Genomic DNA, 21,341 nt, shown 5'->3' with positions numbered 1-21,341 from the left:
CTGGAAAGAGTCAGTATTAAAAAACAAATAATTAAAAAACTATAAAAAATAAATAATGAAGACCAATTGGAAAGTTAATTAGAAGGGGCCAACTGAAAGTTAACCTGAAGCTGAGCCACCCAATTAAAGGAATTCTTCACCTTCAAACACCTCGTTGTTTTCAGATAGATCACCAGAAATAACTTTTTCCAATTACTTTCTATTTTCTATGTGTCACCGTTTTTCTAATATTGAAGTGTAAAGTGTCATTTTTCACCTTCTAAAGGGCTCTGGGAAGGGGGGGGGGTCGCCGACCCTGTAAACTGTTCTAAATTGATACATTTAGTTGATACATTTCTTATCTTTGTCCCTGCTGAGCAGAATCTCTGGGTTCATTACAGGCAGCTGTTAGACTTGATACAATAGTTGCTAATACTCCAGAGATGCTGCTGAGAAATGGATCAACTAAATGTTGTAAAATTGTAACAGTTCAGAATCTGCACCTGAATTACTGAGCTGCCAGACTCAAACACCAGAGACACCAACATTCAACTTTACACTTAGATTTTGGAAAAACTGTGAAAAATAAAAAATGGAAAGTAATTGAAAAAAAGTAATTATTTCTGCTGTATAGTCTGAAAACAATTGAACTGAACTGAGCTAATAATAAGGCCCTGCTAAATTAGTACAGGTATGGGACCTGTTATCCAGAATGCTTAGGACCTGGGGCATTTCAGATAATGAGTCTTTCTATAATTTGGATCTTCATACCTTAAGTCTACTAGAAATTCATTTAAACATTAAATAAAGCCAATAGGCTGGTTTTGCTTCCAATAAGGATTAATTATATCTTAGTTGGGATCAAGTACATACACTGAGAGATCCGCTCGTTTGTCAATGTTGTCAAATGAGCGGATCTCTCCCCGATATGCCCACCTTGAGGTGGGCAATATCGGGCTGATCCGATTGTGGGCCCTAGGGCCCAACGATCGGATCCTAACGAATACCAATGGGCGGTCGGATCGCGGGACCGCATCAACGAATAGATGCGGCCGCGATCCGACGGGATTTTTTGTCCCATCCGATCAAGACCTGGCCGACTTTCGGCCAGATCTCGATCGGTGAAGCCCGTCGGGGGGCCCCATACACAGGCCAATAAGCTTCCAACACGGTCTGTCGGCAGCTTTTATCGGCCCGTGTATGGCCACCTTAAGTCGGGATCAAGTACAAGCTACTGTTTTATTATTACACAGAAAAAGGAAATCATTTTTAAAAATGTTGATTATTTGGATACAAAGGAGTCTATGGGAGACAGCCTTTCTGTAATTAGGAGCTTTCTGGATAAGGGGTTTCCAGATAATAGATCCCATACCTGTAGTATGGGGGCGAGTCCCTGGTACTCATAATATTCATTTGACTGCTGCTGCTGCTGAGTTTGGAAAGTAAAAGAAATTATTGAATTCTGGAGCGAAAATCAAAGCGATTATAACCCCTATTTGAACTGTTTCATCAAGTCGCGGCACCTACAGATGGGCGCAGGGAGCCTTCAAACACCACATGGTGACCCCGCTCCTCCTCGCAGGCCTCTCTTTGTTGTTCAGGAACAAATTCTTCTCTTGAGATAAAGAAACGGCTCATGTGTTTCCAATGATCCCCCCATATGGGAAATGAAAGGTAATCCCACACCTGCCCTTTAAGGTTCTCATGGATTAAAGGGCAGAATAATTTGTAGCCAATAATACGTCAATAATGAGTTTTATTGAATAAAGGTGTTAGATGGTCGGAGTGCAATCTATGACTTTCACACGGGGTTAAAACAACTAGTCCAAGCTGTACTATTCCACTAAATAAAAGATATCTGTATAACAGAGCATTCTATCCCAGTGGCTGCACAGATCCTATCTGATCCCCATTGGAAGCAGCAGTCCTGTCCTGCTTTATGGCAGCTGAGATTCTAGCTATCTGTATAACAGAACATTCTGTCCCAGTGGCTGCACAGATCCTATCTGATCCCCACTGTAAGCAGCAGTCCTGTCCTGCTTTATGGCAGCTGAGATTCTAGCTATCTGTATAACAGAGCATTCTATCCCAGTGGCTGCACAGATCCTATCTGATCCCCATTGTAAGCAGCAGTCCTGTCCTGCTTTATGGCAGCTGAGATTCTAGCTATCTGTATAACACAACATTCTGTCCCAGTGGCTGCACAGATCCTATCTGATCCCCATTGTAAGCAGCAGTCCTGTCCTGCTTTATGGCAGCTGAGATTCTAGCTATCTGTATAACAGAGCATTCTGTCCCAGTGGGTGCACAGATCCTATCTGATCCCCATTGTAAGCAGCAGTCCTGTCCTGCTTTATGGCAGCTGAGATTCTAGCTATCTGTATTACAGAACATTCTGTCCCAGTGGCTGCACAGATCCCATCTGATCCCCATTGTAAGCAGCAGTCCTGTCCTGCTTTATGGCAGCTGAGATTCTAGCTCAGCTGCCATAGACTTCTACAGGTATGGGATCCTTTACTTAGACTTTGCTAAAGCATTTGATACAGTGCCACACAGAAGGTTACTGGTTAAATTAAGGAATGTTGGCCTGGAACTTAGTATTTGTACCTGGATAGAGAACTGGCTAAAAGATAGACTACAAAGAGTGGTGGTAAATGGAACATTTTCTAATTGGACCAGTGTTGTTAGTGGAGTACCGCAGGGCTCTGTACTAGGTCCTTTGCTTTTCAACTTGTTTATTAATGACCTGGAGGTGGCCATTGAAAGTACTGTTTCTATTTGTGCAGATGAGACTAAATTGTGCAGAACTATAGGTTCCATGCAGGATGCTGCCACTTTGCACAGTGATTTGTCTAAACTGGAAAACTGGGCAGCAAACTGGAAAATGAGGTTCAATGTTGATAAATGCAGGTTATGCACTTTGGCAAAAATAATATAAATGCAAGTTATACACTAAATGGCAGTGTGTTGGGAGTTTCCTTAAATGAGAAGGATCTAGGGGTTTTTGTAGATAACACGTTGTCTAATTCTGGGCAGTGTCATTCTGTGGCTACTAAAGCAAATAAAGTTCTGTCTTGCATAAAAAAGGGCATTAACTCAAGGGATGAAAACATAATTATGCCTCTTTATAGGTCCCTGGTGAGGCCTCATCTGGAGTATGTGGTTCAGTTTTGGACTCCAGTCCTTAAGAGAGATATAAATGAGCTGGAGAGAGTGCAGAGACTAAGTGCAACTAAACTGGTTAGAGGGAGGGAAGAGTTAAATTATGAGGGGAGACTGACAAGGTTGGGGTTTTCTCTGGAAAAAAGGCGCTTGTGAGGGGACATGATTAGACTTTACAAGTACATTAGAGGACATTGTAGACAAATAACAGGGGACCTTTTACCCATAAAGTGAATCACGTACCAGAGGCCTCCCCTTTAGACTAGAAGAAAAGAACTTTCATTTGAAGCAACGTAGGGGGTTCATCACAGTCAGGACAGTGAGGTTGGGGAATGCACTGCCGGGTGATGTTGTGATGCTGATTCAGTTAATGACTAGAAGAGGGACTTGGATGATTTCTTGGACAAACATAATACAAAGGCTATTGTGATACTAAACTCTATAGTTAGTATAGGTATGGGTATATAGAATTTATGTGAAAGTAGGGAGGGGTGTGTGTATGGGGCTGGGTTTTCATTTGGAGGGGTTGAACTTGATGGACTTTGTCTTTTTTCAATCTGATTTAACTATGTAACTATGTAGCTATCTGTATAACAAAGCATTATGTCCCAGTGGCTGCACAGATCCTATAACTGCAAAACATTACAAGAAAGAAAAACAACATGCAAAACCGGCCTTAAATTTCCTTATATTACTTCCGTCAAGATATGAAAAGTTAATTTAAAGGCATAGTGTCCCTTTAACAAAGTGTGGATTATCAATGGATTTTGTGAGAGTTGATTCAGTGCAGAAACACAAAGCCTATTCTTTGTAATGTATTATCTCCCTAAAAAAAGCCATTGTGGGGTGAGCTATTCAATTACAATGGCCCCAGCACTTTGTACATACACAGGGCCACCCTGTTCCTTGGCTTTTGCCTTTGCACCATGCTGAAGCAATTACCTGCTAATCCCAACCTCAGAACAAAAAATTAGCTTTTTCTTCTTAACTTCAAAATAATTGTTTTTTCCTTACTCAAGACTTCCCTGTGTTTTCTTAGGATGTGAAAAAAGTGGCCGGGGATTGAAAGCAAATTAAAAACATAACCGTGAACACAATACCACTAACTGAGCCTCCAAAGTGCTGATTTAGGTGAAGATGTCGATTAGAGAAAAAAAAAAAAAATCCCCCCAAAGAATATAATTTTACATGTTAAAGTAACATCAAAAAAATTTTTTTAAAAAATTTGTTAGTATACATTTTAAAAAAAAAACACCAAGACAAATGAAACTTTTAAATCGCACAGCCTTTATTAAGAAATAACTTATCGAAACTCCGCTTGCGCTCCTCTTCAGAAAACGCGACACGGAGACGATCCATTGTGCGGCGCTCGATTTCTCCACCCTGGCTATCTCCTATAAGTAAGGAGAAATAGAGCGCCGCACAATGGATCGCCTGATCGCTTTCTGAAGTTATTTCTTAATAAAGACTTTGGGATTTTAAAGTTTCACGAATTTCACGAATTTTGATATTACTGGTCCTTTAAACGGCTGTGACAGGTACAGGGAAGATAATGCGGCTACTGTCGGCCTTTCAGTAGGGATGCACTCCTGTTCTATACGTTTCTGTAAAGGGGAAGTAAAACCTCTTATACAAATGATCCCGCAAGGGTGTTGCAAAGTAGGACTCCGGAAGATGCTTTGGGAACAGAGTGATAATGATGAAGCTATGTCTATAAAACTGATATAAGGAATCTCAATGGCCAGGCTTTGGGGTGGGGTGCAAGACTGAATAAATTCTTAAATTCAGTAAACTTTTAGTATGTTATAGAATGGCCAGTTCTAAGCAACTTTTCAACTGGCCGTCTTTATTTATTTTTTATAGTTTTTTAAACGGGGGTCACTGACCCCCATCTAAAAAAAACAAAGGCTCTGTAAGGCTACACGTGTATTGTTATTGCTACTTTTCATTACTCCTCTTTCTATTCAGGCCTCTCCTATTCATATTCCAGTCTCTTATTCAAATCAATGCATGGTTGCTAAGGTAATTTAGACCCTAGCAACTAGACTGCTGGAATTGCAAAATTGAGAGCTTCTGAATAGAAATCGCTCAAAAACCACAAATAATAAAAAATTAAAACCAATTGCAAACTGTATCTGAATATCCCTTTCTACATTACACTATATACATTATGGGGCAGATTTAATAAGCTTGAGTGAATGTTCGAATTTCAAAAACTTAGAATTTCGAATTTTTGGGTACTTCGACCATCGAATAGGCTATATTCGACCATCTGACTTCAATTCGAACTAAAAATTGTTCGACTATTCGATAATCAAAGTACTGTCTCTTTAAAAAAAAAACTTCGACTTCATACTTCTCCAAATTAAAGCTATCGAAGTGCAATGTTAGCCTATGGGGACCTTCCAGAGCACTTTTCTACGTTTTTTTTGGTCGAATAGAAATCCTTCAATCGATCACTAGAAATCGTTTGAATTGTGAACAATTTAATCATTCGATGGAACGATTTTTATTCGACCGCAGGATTGCCAAAATTTGTTGAAAAAAATTAGAATTCGATATTGGAATTCGAAGTTTTTTAATTCGATGGTCGAATTTCGAAGTTTTTTGTACTTCGAAATTCGACCCTTGATAACTCTGCCCCTTAAAGTTAATTTTAAGGTGAATAACCCATTTCAGACTATTATCTACACCCCCTGCCAAAGTGGCCCCTCTGTTGTTATAGGGCCAATGGTTTGTTTCTGCCTGACCTTGAAAATGCCCGTTACAGAATATTCTTATACCAAACTGAACCTTTTATTCTCTTTTTCATTTCTTTCCCCTTTAGTCCCCCAATTGTATGGAGTTTTTCTTATAGTTCAATGCAGCGGACAAAGAAGCAGACTTTGCTTTAATCTCAGCTGTAAATAAAACCAGTGATCCTCATGGGAGGTCTCATCTGGTTTCCGATATTCCTCCCCAGAAATTCCCCCCCCCCAAAAAAATCACTTACACTTCCTTGAGTTCCTGGAGCTGGGCGAAGGCGGCCGGATCGATCTCCTTCAGTTTGTTGGAGCTCAGGTTTCTGTGACAAAGACAAAAGGGGAGAGAATGAGTTGGCCGGTTGGATGAGCTTTATTATTCCTCACGGCACGGGGGGAACCATTTGCTCCTCTCCCCCAGCACTTAGCCGTCAGGAAAGGACCATTTAAAGGGGCCAAAACACGCAGATTCTACTCCATCGTAATCAGATCAGTAAAGGAAACTGCGTTCCCTCTGCGTTCGTTTCGATTTCATTTCAAGAGCAACAAAAAGTAACAAATCGACCTTAAACCATTTAGAGACCCGCAAAGTCATCAGTCCCTGAACGGTTTCCAGGCGGTTAATGAGATATTAGCCCTAAAATTCAATTTTAAATGTCCAAAGAAGCCAAATTAAAGTCCCTGTGGAATTTATAAAGCCCACTTGGTATCCAACAAAATCCAATGCTTAAGGGCCCCCAGGTTTTAATTTTAACACAACAACATGCTCAGACAACTGAATAAGAAGACCGGCACTCCCTGGATAACCCTATTACAAGGAACATTTATTCCATTCAAATTAGATTGCAAGCTCATGTAAGTTAATCATTCCCAACAGCAATAATAACATATGATTCATGCCATTGTTATACCCTTGGCCACTTTCCAACTTTCGGCACCTTAATCAGCATAAATGATCTGCGGCACAAAGTAAAACCAAGCTCGCCAGACACTTTTTATTCATTGCCGACGAGACGATATCATTCTAGAAGTGCATCCTGCCAAATTGAGATTGACGTCCCTTCCAAAATCCGAGCCTCATTTGGTCGCACAAATAAAAATAAATGCAATTTGTGGGCATAGATAACATTACCGGTTAACCACACAATGAGGTAAGGCTACAAGTGCCAGGGCTCGTTTAAATTCCAGTGAGGGAACCTAAATGGATAAATAGAATATCTGCATAATAACTTAAATCAAGTGCTCGGGGATCAGATAAGTATGGAAATCAACGGGGAACACACACAAGGGCCAGTTATACAGGGCACCCCAACACTTGCCACTCATCCATATACTGCACAATTTAGATGGGTGTATATGCCCCACCCGAATGCGCAGCATCTGGATGACTGACCAGAGCTGGGAGCCACCTGTGTGGTTCTAAAGTGGTGGTTGACAAAGCCTTTTTTGTGTTGAAGCCCCACTATGAGATCTATCCCTTTTTGGGTTGAAGCCCCACTTTGAGATCTATTTGTTTTTGGGTTGAAGCCCCACTTTGAGATCTATTCATTTTGGATTGAAGCCCAGCTAAGAGATCTATCCCTTTTTGGGTTGAAGCGCCACTTTGAGATCTAAACCTTTTTGGGTTGAAATACCGCTTTGAGATCGATCCCTTTTTGGGTTGAAGCCCCACTTTGAGGTCTATCCCTTTTGAGGTTGAAGTCCCACTTCGAGATCTATTCCTTTTTAGGTTGAAGCCCCATTTTGAGGTCTTACATTTAGCTTGTGACAAGGTTACACATTTCGCAATTTAGCTATAGTTCCAAGGATTATCAGGGCAGAAACTAGGTCTTTACGCCAACTGACCTTTAAAGGGATCCTGTCATGGGAAAAAACATTTTTTTCAAAATTAATCAGTTAATAGTGCTGCTCCAGCAGAATTATACACTGAAATCCATTTCTCAAAAGAGCAAACAGATTTTTTTATATTCAATTTTGAAATCTGACATGGGGCTAGACATATTGTCAATTTCCCAGCTGCCCCAAGTCATGTGACTTGTGCTCTGATAAAATTCAATCACTCTTTACTGCTGTACTGCAAGTTGGAGTGATATCACCCCCTCCCTTTTCCCCCCCAGCAGCCAAACAAAAGAATAATGGGAAGGTAACCAGATAACCGCTCCATAACACAAGATAACAGCTGCCTGGTAGATCTGAGAACAGCACTCAATAGTAAAAACCCATGTCCCACTGAGACACATTCAGTTACATTGAGAAGGAAAAACAGCAGCCTGCCAGAAAGCATTTCTCTCCTAAAGTGCAGGCACACGTCACATGACCAGGGGCAGATCTACCAGGCAGCTGTTATCTTGTGTTATGGAGCGGTTATCTGGTTACCTTCCCATTATTCTTTTGTTTGGCTGCTGGGGGGGAAAAGGGAGGGGGTGATATCACTCCAACTTGCAGTACAGCAGTAAAGAGTGATTGAATTTTATCAGAGCACAAGTCACATGACTTGGGGCAGCTGGGAAATTGACAAAATGTCTAGCCCCATGTCAGATTTCAAAATTGAATATAAAAAAATCTGTTTGCTCTTTTGAGAAATGGATTTCAGTGCAGAATTCTGCTGGAGCAGCACTATTAACTGATTCATTTTGAAAAAAAATTTTTTTCCCATGACAGTGTCCCTTTAAGCTGGGCTTTCAGGAGTACAAAGGCAATGGCACCAACCATCTCTCTAACAAGATTTCAGGTTGGGTCTACCAACCAACCACTTCTATGGTCCAAAACAGTTTGGGACATCTCCAATTTGGGGATCTCTTCTCTAAAAAAAAAAGAAGGAGCAACTTCTTGCCATGCTCCCTGCATGCACCACTAGGATACATTGGCTAACTAGAATGGGAATCTGGTCACATCAGCTACAACCCAATGGCATTCAAAGATTGCTTGATGGGCTCTCCATATATAGAAATACCCCAGTTGGTCCAATACCACTGTATATGGGCTCATTGGAATTTCTATAGTTGTGTCCCTTCCTTAGCCAATAAGAAAAGCTAAATCCATCATTTGCATTACACCTTCTTTCTTCTGGACCTTCTCTGCTGATAATGCCTACACTCTATATTACAGCAAGGGAACAGCACAATGATGGAATCAACTGATGGTGGCAAACAATATGGCAGCCCCTCAAATACGCAACCAAGAAACTCGTGAACACAAATTAGAAAACTCTACAGAATTGGAGCCAAACTTTGTCCCATCCACATTTAGTTGATCTTAACAGTCGCTTGTTTCCCAGCCAGCTGCCTTTTTATATGTCGCTATGAAGACAGCAGGACGTCAAATTTTGCTGCCATATTCCTCAATCCGAATGACTATAAAAGGAAATAATGTGGCGAATAAATCTGGTCATGTTGGAATTAATTAAAAAATAATATTCTTGGAACGCTCTGATTTCTGATACAAACAACAGAAAACAGATGGGCGCAGGGAAGGAAATACAAATAAATCTAATGTTTGTCCTTAGGAAACCCAAATGGTACCGTCTTCTTCACTGTAGAGTGTGAGCTCTGCAAGGCTGATGCTAGGGCTGCAGGTATACAAACCCATTCAATGTATGAAGAATAACAGACTTACATATCAAGCCGACACACCTTGGGGCAGAGGCAATTTAAAAGGAGCTTTATTTAACTCTCAACTAGGAAACTACAAAGACACCTGACTTTAAAGAAATAAAAGACTTTCCCTTCGAATTAAATCTCTGTGTATTTTAACTGGCAGATCTGTTTAGTAAAGTCACAAGGTAAAATTAGATTCACCAACTTTACCCCAAGCCATCACATGATTCCACTGTGTTACTGGCGGGTTCATGGGTTTTCAGTACAAAATAACTTTTTCTTGAAAGTACAGACTGTTCTATTACTTAAAGTGGATCTGTTACCCAGACACAAAAAGCTGTATAATAAAAGCCCTTTTCAAATTAAACAAGAAACCCAATTTCTATTTTTTATTAAAGCATTCATAGCTGTTGTAAACGCATTTAAAAATCTCAGCTGTCAATCAAATATTGTCTGCCCCTCCTCTATGCCTTAGGCAATTACTTTCACTTTCCATTCAGCACTTCCTACATGTCACTGCTCTCCCCACATTCCCCCGTTCTCTTCATGATTTAATTGTGTAGCCAGGACATGGGGATGGACATCAGGACCCCATTCTGGTGCACAAACAAGATTCTGAGATGATACAAGGCTTGTCTTAATAACAGTGTCCACAAAATGACTCCTGCCTACTTGTTATAATTATGAATTCCCAGACTGATGGTAAAAGGATTCAAATAATTTATATCATGTAATTAAAGTTCATTTTGCTTGACTAATGTGATAAAATAGGATTTTTAATATTTTTTTTGGGTGATGGGTCCCCTTTAATATAAAAGCACGGTCATCTATAGGTGTGGCCTTTCAGCTGCTGTTGAACTGTACTCCAAAAAACCAATGACAGCAGAGAACTGAAGAACTACAAACTGGGAACTCTGATACTACTACTCTACTGCTACGACAGGCACCATCACTCCCTACTATACCTGCTATCCCACAGTCACACTCCCTTCCTAGAGACTATTATCCCACTGTTACTATAGACACCATCCCTCCCTACTATACCTGCTATCCCACAGTCACACTCCCTTCCCAGAGACTATTATCCATTATTACTATAGGTACCATCTCTCCCTACTATACCTGCTATCCCACAGTCACACTCCCTTCCCAGAGACTATTATCCATTATTACTATAGGTACCATCTCTCCCTACTATACCTGCTATCCCACAGTCACACTCCCTTCCCAGAGACTATTATCCCACTGTTACTATAGACACCATCTCTCCCTACTATACCTGCTATCCCACAGTCACACTCCCTTCCCAGAGACTATTATCCACTGTTACTATAGGCACCATCTCTCCCTACTATACCTGCTATCCCACAGTCACACTCCCTTCCCAGAGACTATTATCCACTGTTACTATAGGCACCATCTCTCCCTACTATACCTGCTATCCCACAGTCACACTCCCTTCCCAGAGACTATTATCCACTGTTACTATAGACACCATCTCTCCCTACTATACCTGCTATCCCACAGTCACACTCCCTTCCCAGAGACTATTATCCACTGTTACTATAGACACCATCTCTCCCTACTATACCTGCTATCCCACAGTCACACTCCCTTCCCAGAGACTATTATCCACTGTTACTATAGGCACCATCTCTCCCTACTATACCTGCTATCCCTCAGTCACACTCCCTTCCCAGAGACTATTATCTCCACTGTTACTATAGGCACCATCTCTCCCTACTATACCTGTTATCCCACAGTCACACTCCCTTCCCAGAGACTATTATCCACTGTTACTATAGACACCATCTCTCCCTACTATACCTGCTATCCCACAGTCATACTCCCTTCCCAGAGACTATTATCCACTGTTACTATAGACACCAGCACTCCCTACTATACCTGCTATCCCACAGTCACACTCCCTTCCCAGAGACTATTATCCCACTGTTACTGTAGGCACCATCTCTCCCTACTATACCCCTTTAGCTCAGATGGAGCCACATGTTCTATTAGATTTCTGAAGCAATTGGCCATACATTTATCAGCAACTACACACAAATTGCACTAACTATACAAACATACATATCTAGATCTTTATGTAAATACAACTTTCTTGACCATACTCAAGAGATGTAAGAATAGTATGGTCCAGTCCACAGAAGCACCAACAGTGTGTATTACCTAAAAGCACTTTATTCCTACTCACAGGCTGTTCGTTGGATGCAAAGAGTCATTTGCGCTGTTTAGACTGATTGCATCGCTAAAGAGGCAGATGTTTGACAACACACAATCCCAAGCCTTTCTCTCTAATTCCATACACTAAAGACATCACCATTAAGCTATGCCTTTAGGAGCAGGTGGCAGCTAATTAAATGCAATCAAGGTTATTCGTTGAGACTGTGGTTTACAACAAAGCTGCTCTCGGCGAAACCTTAGACCCTGATCCTAACGGTGGGCTCATTGCTTTTATCACTGAATGATCAAGGAATTCAGCAGATGTCTCATTCAAGGTCAGAGTCCCAACCTGCTGGTGAAAAGGAGGTCTCGATGGATGTTAAACTCACATTACAATTAGAAAAAGTGATGATACCAAGATCTATGGAAATCACAAACCCCCTTGTCTATCAGCAAGACACATAACCTGCCCAAACGTACTCTGTAGGACAAGGGCTTTAGCTCTACTACTAGTCAATGGGTCAACGCACTTCAATAGCCAACATTCAATAAATATATCTTCATAGGGGTCTAGCTGACGACATTTACCTGATATAGTCCATGGTTACTCTTCATTAGTGACGAGCAAATTTATTCGCCAGCCATGGATGAAGAAAAAACAGCCATTGACTTTAATGCAAAAAAGTAACCGTAAGAAAAAACGGGCATTGTCTTTAATGCATTAGGACAAAAAAGTCACCGTAAGGAAAAATGCCCATTGACTAATGAATTTGGACGAGAAGAATTGGCAGAAGAAAAAACGCCCATTGCCTTTAATGCATTAGGACAAAAAAGTCACCGTAAGGAAAAATGCCCATTGACTAATGAATTTGAGCGAGAAGAATTGGCAGAAAAAAACGCCCATTGCCTTTAATGCATTAGGATAAAAAAGTCGGCATAAAAAAAACACCCATTGACTAATGAATTTGGAGCGAGAAGAATTGTCGTGCGCGTAAAAATGCCCATTGACTTCAAGTCGTATTGTGAAATTTCGCTTTTTCGCAAATTTTTTCGGCGAAGCAAAACAGGACAGATTCGCTCATCACTACTGTTCATGGATGGTTACTCTTCTGTCTGGACCCATCTGGGAATGACATGCCCCAACAGCTGGTTATAAATTAACTAACCCTGCTCTGAAGTTATAGTTCAGCCCCACCGGCAGCCAAGACCTCACACCTGAGCAGTCGTTGTGGTGCAGTTTGCATGACTAGTCTCCGTGGGAGGGCAACATGGCACCAAAACTCAAACACGGGACAGTTACGGACGACCTGCTCCAATATCCACTCCACCTGCACCGACTTGTTCCAGGCCTAAACTCAGCAGGGAAATGCCAAAAGCACTTTTATTTCCAAGGGCGGATAACAAAAGCTACGCTTGCCAAGATCTCTGCTGTCAATATTTATCCAAGGCAGTGCAACAGTGATTGCATAAACTAAAACCTGACCAGAATAATGAGCCCCATTTACACATTTACCTTCGGCTTTTCTCTCCGTCTCTTTCATCTCGACTTCCCGCTTGACCTACACCTGTGACAGTTTCCCTCATATCTGACAAATATAAAGCAAACAGCAGCAATCTTTGCATAGCACAACGGTGCAACAAAGCAAAAGAACGTGATAGACTGCCGGGGGGATTGCTGCAAGCACAATGCAGCCCTGTGTTTCTGAAGTAGAAATAAACAAAGGAGAATATTGTAAGGATGAATGTGCATTATTAGCAGAAGATAAACAGACTCGAGGGCAGGTAGTTGTATGAAAGGACCCTCCCTATTTACCTTCTAGAAAGTAAAAAAATGTTTCAAGAAACAAAAAGGGAAAGGCCAAACCAATACTGAGATACGTAATAGGCAATGGTGGGCAATGGCATGGGCATACACACCTGCTTGCTTGGCTAGTTACAATATGATGTCATTGGCCCATTTGGATGGAAATATACTGGGAGCATATTGAGGCATGATGGGAGATGACTGTATCAATGGCTGGACGTATCCTTCACAAAAGATTCGGCCGAAAAAGCATCAGAATCCTAATTTGCATATGCTGCCATAGTTTTATGGGATCTCTCTGTACAGACTTGAGCAAACATAGGGAGCTGTTCCTGCTGAATTGTGCTTAGTACTGGAAACACCTAGGCTGCCATAGTCTTTCTCTGTACAGACTATGAGCAAACTTAGGGGACTGTTCCTGCTGAATTGTGCTTAGTACAGGGAATACCTATGCTGCCATAGTTTTATGGGATCTCTCTGTGCAGACTATGAGCAAAAATAGGGGCTGTTCCTGCTGAATTGTGCTTAGTACAGGGGAATACCTATGCTGCCATAGTTTTATGGGATCTCTCTGTACAGACTATGAGCAAAAATAGGGACTGTTCCTGCTGAATTGTGCTTAGTACAGGGGAATACCTATGCTGCCATAGTTTTATGGGATCTCTCTGTGCAGACTATGAGCAAACTTAGGGGACTGTTCCTGCTGAATTGTGCTTAGTACAGGGGAATACCTATGCTGCCATAGTTTTATGGGATCTCTCTGTACAGACTATGAGCAAACTTAGGGGACTGTTCCTGCTGAATTGTGCTTAGTACAGGTGAATACCTATGCTGCCATAGTTTTATGGGATCTCTCTGTACAGACTATGAGCAAAAATAGGGGCGGTTCCTGCTGAATTGTGCTTAGTACTGGGGAATACCTATGCTGCCATAGTTTTATGGTTTTATAGTTTTTCTTGGCCATATATTGATCAGGTAGTACCTAGAAAAGGCCCCGACTTGGTAAGGAGGGGTTGAGTTTGCAGCTTTCTTTCAGCCTGTGTTTGACCAAGTATACCGCTTGTAACAACCAATCAAATATCAGCAACATATAAGTTGGTTAATGAAAGCAAAATCTGATTGGCTGCTATGGATAACTGCACTGATAGAATTTCACACCTATGTTAGAAAATCAGCCCATTTACTGATTTAACTTACTTATAATTTCCCATAAACAACATCATGTTGGTTTAGAGGCACTTGCAGGATCCAAGGGAAATTAAAGGGGACACGCGCCCACAGTTTTGTGTTAAACAAATAAATAAAAAAATTAAAACATTTCATTGGCTGTAAAGTTATTATTCCTCCCCATAAGTTTATGGGCAACGTGAAGCCGACATGAGTGGGGTCAGGAAGGGAAACATTTCCAAGAAAGCTGGAAACGCCAAAAGATTAGAGAGGAACTGCGAGCGTCTCCCCGGGCCAAGCAATTTGTGGTTTGGGGGAATGTTTGTTTACACAGAGAACATGGAGACAGGTTTCCCAGTGAATGTGAGGAACGGCAATGCCATCAGCTGCATGCACTTAGAGCCTTATACTGCTGGCTATATTTGGGCACCTGTTTAAAGGGGAAATATTACCGCTTCTCATAGGCTGGAACATTCTTGCAGATAATTTTAAAAAAAGGGGAGGCATAACTTTGAGGTTATGTTGTCCTGCTAAATAGTGCTTAGTACTGGAAACACCTAGGCTGACATAGTCTTTCTCTGTACAGACTATGAGCAAACTTAGGGGACTGTTCCTGCTGAATTGTGCTTAGTACAGGGGAATACCTATGCTGCCATAGTTTTATGGGATCTCTCTGTACAGACTATGAGCAAACTTAGGGGACTGTTCCTGCTGAATTGTGCTTAGTACAGGGGAATACCTATGCTGCCATAGTTTTATGGGATCTCTCTGTACAGACTATGAGCAAATTTAGGGGGCTGTTCCTGCTGAATTGTGCTTAGTACAGGGAATACCTATGCTGCCATAGTTTTATGGGATCTCTCTGTACAGACTATGAGCAAACTTAGGGACTGTTCCTGCTGAATTCTGCTTAGTACAAGGAATACCTATGCTGCCATAGTTTTATGGGATCTCTCTGTACAGACTATGAGCAAAAATAGGGGGCTGTTCCTGCTGAATTGTGCTTAGTACAGGGGAATACCTATGCTGCCATAGTTTTATGGGATCTCTCTGTACAGACTATGAGCAAAAATAGGGGGCTGTTCCTGCTGAATTGTGCTTAGTACAGGGGACTACCTATGCTGCCATAGTTTTAAAGTATCTCTCTGTACAGACTATGAGCAAAAATAGGGGACTGTTCCTGCTGAATTGTGCTTAGTACTGGGGAATACCTATGCTGCCTTAGTTTTACGGGATCTCTCTGTACTGACTATGAGCAAAAATAGGGGCTGTCCCTGCTGAATTGTGCTAAGTACTGGGGAATACCTATGCTGCCATAGTTTTACAGACTATGATCAAACTTAGGAGGATGTTCCTGTAGAATTATACAAAGAACTACTTATCCTGGCATACTTGAATAGTATCATTCAGTACAGGCTATTAAAACCTGAATGCATCCAAGTGACCAAATCAATGACAGCAGTGAATACCAGCCATGAGGAAATCCCATCCCTGCCCTTTTCCTTGCAGTTAGTCTTTTCTGTGTATTACAAAGTGCCACGGCTATTTACTTGCTGCCCGCACATTGCACTCAGCTTTTATGGGGAGGAGGTACTTCTGTTCTAACAAAGCAGTTCCTCCTGGGGGTTAGAGGTGAGCCCCCAACCTTGCACACACTGGAGAATATACAGAAGGGCATTTTCATATCAGGAATGCAACAGTGTCAATAGTTCAGAGGTTGTATACGTTTGGCTTCATTTTTTTTAAAAAATTTTTTTGCCAGAAACCTTTACCAGATGCACGAAATTTCATCCCTGACTCATCCCCCCTCCCCGACCCCGACATGAGCAAGACTTTCAGTGCAACGTCCCGGGCTTCATCTCCACGCCGAGGTTTGTTTCCAATTATATTCCGAATTCTTCTAACAATAACTGCGAGGCGTCTGGCACCAACACATCCGATACTTTGATGTCGTTCCCCAAAACGCAGGAGGGGATAAAAAGGGAAAATAAAAAGGTCTGGTGGTCAGTAGCGCTGTTTAAGGGATTTACTATTTTGTTTTTAATGCGCAGGTTGAAGCGATGTGATTGGATCAGTGCGGCACAACTTGGCTTGAGGTTAAGCCTTATGAATACATGGCATTATTTAATGAGAAAAATATATAATTGGGGGAGTCTATATTGCCAGTCCATATTGGCAGTACTTGCCCCAATTCCCAAGGCAACATTAAATAGCCATTTATCAAAGATATATGTCCCGCGACTCTTAATTAGTAATTCAACTCTTAATTATTCAATTAACATGTTAAAAATTAATACATAGGGCCCCCGTATGACCCACCTTACGCATTTCGTACCCGTTGGTACTTAATCATAGGTGTTTACATATAAATTTATATATAAATAAACACCTATGATTAGTACCGGAGGGTATGAAATGCGTAAGGTGGGTCATACAGGGACCCTATTGAATAAAAATTTGGACTTTTTACTAATTAGGGTAAGGGCACATGATAAGATTCAGGGAGATTTAGTCGCCCGGCAACACATCGTCTCTTCTTTGGGCGACTTATCTCCCTGAAAAGCCTTCTTGCTGGCTAGAATGTAAATCGATAGCAGGATGGCACTTGTAGCGATTCGTTTTCCAAAGTCGCCCGAAGTTGCCTCAGGAGGAAACTTCAGGCGACTTCGGAAAAGAAAGCGATTCAAGTGCCATCCCGCTGATGATTTACATTCTAATCAAAGTAGAGGCGATTAAATCACCCCGCATCTTCCTGTGTGTCTCTGCCCTAAGAGTCACGGGACATATATCTTTGATAAATGGCTATTACATGTCATTATTTAGCTCGCAATGGTATTAAATTGAATGATGCACAAGTGCAAAAAAAATGGCGTTCTGACACACAGGCATGATACCCTAATCCCTATACACTTACACACCGGGAATGCGGATAAAGTTACACAAGAATACGGCCAATGGCACATGAGTATTTGGACTGGCGCAGAAAAGTGGCAGTTGATACATCTCTGCTGCCCTTGGAGCACTGGCAGTCTCTGTTTTGTTCCCCCATATGTAATTAAAGGCACAACATTTGCCCAGGGGCAGTAACCCATAGCAACCAATAAGATGTTTGCTTTTAAACATGTGACCAGGAAATTCTATCTGCTGATTGGTTGCTTTAGGTTACTGCTCCTGTGCAAACTTAGTTAATTTAATTACATAACCCTATGGCTTTATACCAGGTTTGTCAGGCCGCGTGCTTCTGAAGGAAACCCCTCCCACAATCTTATTATGTTTTGGGCAGCCGAGGATGAGTAGAGTATAACAGTGCTTTATTAGCAGAGTCATGCAGGCATTACACAACAGTAACTTTAACTTTTAAGCTACCAGGAAGTATGCACAGTATAAGTCTGGGCACAGTGACATCTACAGGCCATTTGTATAAACACCACAAATCTCATTTTATAAAACGGTATCGCTTTAAAGATTAAATAGTGTGAAAGCAAATAGGCCGCTCCCACCTCCCCCATAATAAACCCAACCTGGGGTGAAACAAAAACCCAACGTCAGTCTATAGTCTGAGTCTCACCTCATGGAAAGTGCAAACAACTGTCTGATTGTCTGTCTGTAGGATTTTATCTACAGGAAAGTACAGTAGCACCCCTGCATGTCTTGTACCCCCTCACCCTGCACTGTGTGTCTTAAAGGGGTCGTTCACCTTTGAATTATCTTTTAGTATGATGCAGAGAGTGATATTTGGAGACAATTTGCAATTGGTTTTCATTTTTTATTTTTTTTTAGTTATTTAGCTTTTTATTCAGCAGCTCTGCAGTCTGCAATTTGGTTGCTAGGATCCGAATTCCCCTAGCAACCATGCACTGATTTGAATAAGAGACTGGAATATGAATAGGAGAGGCCTGAATAGAAAGAGCAGCCACAACTATACATTTGTAGCGTTTCATTTTTAGATGGGGTCAGTGACCCCCATTTGAAAGCTGGAAAGATTCAGAAGAAAAGAGGCAAATAATTGAATAACTATAAAAAATAAATAAATAATGAAGACCAACTGAAAAGTTGCTTGGAACTGCCAATTCTATAACAAACCAAAAGTTAACTTAAAGGTGAACCACCCCTTTAAACCCGCTCTACCCCTACCTGGCAACCCCATCATCTTTTTGCATGCCCATCACCCCCAACCTTGATTCACATCCCCCATTCTCTCTAAATCTTGTGCTTTTCCATAATTTGGAGCTTTCTGGAGAACAGGTTTCTGGATAATGGATCCCATACCTCTGGACGGTGGTGTCAACTTACCGCTTTGAACGGTGGGTCCGGGTGCTCATGGGTAATGTAGTAGCAGGCAGGCACCAATCAGAACCGAATGTAGAATCCACGAGTCAAAGTTTATGGTTAAAAAGGAGATTTTTATGATTAAAAGAATAAAAGCCTCACGCGTTTCTTGTCAACTGGGACACTTTATCATTGGCTTATGAATAAACATCCCAGCGGCTCCTGCATAAGGCAGTGTAATGTTTTCTGCTCTCAGCATGTGTCTCATACCCCTGCCTCCCACTGCATGTCTCATGTCCCCTTTTCCAACAGCCTCTTTCAAGCTTTCAAATGGGGGTCACTGACCCCAGCAGCTGAAAAATATAGCTGGGCGACTAATCTCCAAGAATCTGCCCTTATTGTGCTGCTTCCAAATCAAATACAGACTCCTACATTAGAGACAAGGTTAAAATTGACTGGTATAAACTAATCATCTGTACAGTATTCCTCTTTATACATTATGTATATACAGCTGAATGTTGCCATATTGTTTCCCTTAGGCTTGTGGTTTTCATATGGTTGAACTGCCCATTCTTGGTCATCAAACCCTGATCTAACATGTTTAACTATGTGAGTATCTAAATAAGCACTCACCCCAAATCTCTCCCTAACTGACCTTCAGACTGGGCCCCCTTAGCTCATAACAAGGTTACAGATATATAGAAACATTGGGGTGTCACCCTGCTATAGTTCCAGGGGTACCCAGGGTACAAATAAGCACTCACCCCAAATCTCCCCCTAACTGGCCTTAAAACTGGACCCCCTTAGCTCATAACAAGGTTACAGATATATAGAAACATTGGGGTAACAGTCACCCTGCTATAGTTCCAGGGATACCCAGGGCACAAATAAGCACTCACCCCAAATCTCCCCCTAACTGACCTTCAGACTGGGCCCCCTTAGCTCAAAACAAGGTTACAGATATATAGAAACATTGGGGTAACAGTCACCCTGCTATAGTTCCAGGGGTACCCAGGGCACAAATAATCACTCACCCCAAATCTCCCCCTAACTGGCCTTTAGGCTGGGCCCCCTTAGCTCATAACAAGGTTATAGATATATAGAAACATTGGGGTAACAGTCACCCTGCTATAGTTCCAGGGATACCCGGGGCAGCAAAAACCTGAATTTTGTTTAAATTCGTAATGTTTATTAATAAAGTTCATACATACCCCCTATATTCGGTAACACAAACTATAGAGAACACAGAGCAGGTTCCCACTCCCTGCAATGAATATTTCCCCTAAATGATACAGTGAAAAATACAAAACCCAACCTTAGAGATCCCCCATTCTGATCAGTGGAGTTTCGTGCATTTCTGACAATCAAATAAAATGAGCTGAAGCGATTTATATAAATAAAAAAAAAAAAAAAGAGAGAGAGGTTTGAATATCAGCCGCAATCTTATTAAAGATACAGGCTCATTACTGATTTATTGCTCTCCGCAGGCTCAGGTTACAGGCTGGGAGCCGGAGATGCAGGAAGGTCTGACTCTCCAATGCATTACTACACACGCCACTAGATCTGCTGGGGGGACGGTATCCCCAATTTTTTTTCAAATTAGGCAGGTTTAAACTGGGATGTAAAACAGCAGCCTCCAGAAGCAAAAATTCACAACTCCCAGCACCCTCAGCTAGAGACTGGTGAAACTTTGACTCTCAAAAGAAGTATAAACAACATATCACTCATGTATTATAAGGGATAATGTACCCCCTACTGTAAATGATAAGGATATTAGAAGTCACTGAGGAGTTGTTCTGTGACCATATAAAGGCACAAGGCTGCAGGCTGAGTTATACAGGGAACTCTGAGTATCACTCATGTATTATAAGGGATAATGTACCCCCCTACTGTAAATGATAAGGATATTAGAAGTCACTGAGGGGTTGTTCTGTGACCATATAAAGGCACAAAGCTGCAGGCTGAGTTATACAGGGAACTCTGAGTATCACTCATGTATTATAAGGAATAATGTACCCCCTACTGTAAATGATAAGGATATTAGAAGTCACTGAGGGGTTATGTGACCATATAAAGGCACAAGGATGCATACGTTAGCTTTTATAATATACAGTACAAGTTTCAGCAGGTAGAGTGACACAATTAACACAACTAGAGCATACAGGCATGGGATCCATTATCTGGAAACCCGTTATATAGAAAGCTCTGAATTACAGAAAGGCCATCTCCCACGGACTCCATTTTATCCAAATAATCCAAATTTTTAACAAGGGATTTCCTTTTTCTCTGTAATAATAAAACAGTAACTTGTACTTGATCCCAACTAAGATATAATTAATCCTTATTGGAAGCAAAACCAGCCTATTGGGTTTATTTAATGTTTATATGATTTTCTAGTAGACTTAATGTAGGAAGATTCAAATTAAGAAAAGATCCATTATC

At 41.3% G+C, this 21,341-nt stretch overlaps 1 protein-coding gene across 3 annotated transcripts in view; it reads right to left on the bottom strand.

Annotated features, from left to right (window-relative positions):
* lrig1.S (leucine-rich repeats and immunoglobulin like domains 1 S homeolog) overlaps positions 1 to 21,341 on the bottom strand; it is an 85,700-nt gene that overhangs the window by 47,852 nt on the left and 16,507 nt on the right. For all 3 annotated transcript variants that reach the window (XM_018261491.2, XM_041561775.1, XM_041561776.1), the window contains exon 2: positions 6,134 to 6,205. In XM_018261491.2, the coding sequence (XP_018116980.1) occupies positions 6,134 to 6,205 (72 nt within the window). The remainder of the gene's footprint in view (positions 1 to 6,133; positions 6,206 to 21,341) is intronic.

Source organism: Xenopus laevis, chromosome 4S (assembly GCF_017654675.1).
Source record: "Xenopus laevis strain J_2021 chromosome 4S, Xenopus_laevis_v10.1, whole genome shotgun sequence".
Classification (NCBI taxonomy): Eukaryota; Metazoa; Chordata; class Amphibia; order Anura; family Pipidae; genus Xenopus; species Xenopus laevis.
Note: the sequence above shows the minus strand (reverse complement) of the source record. Positions and strands in the feature narration are given on the sequence as shown.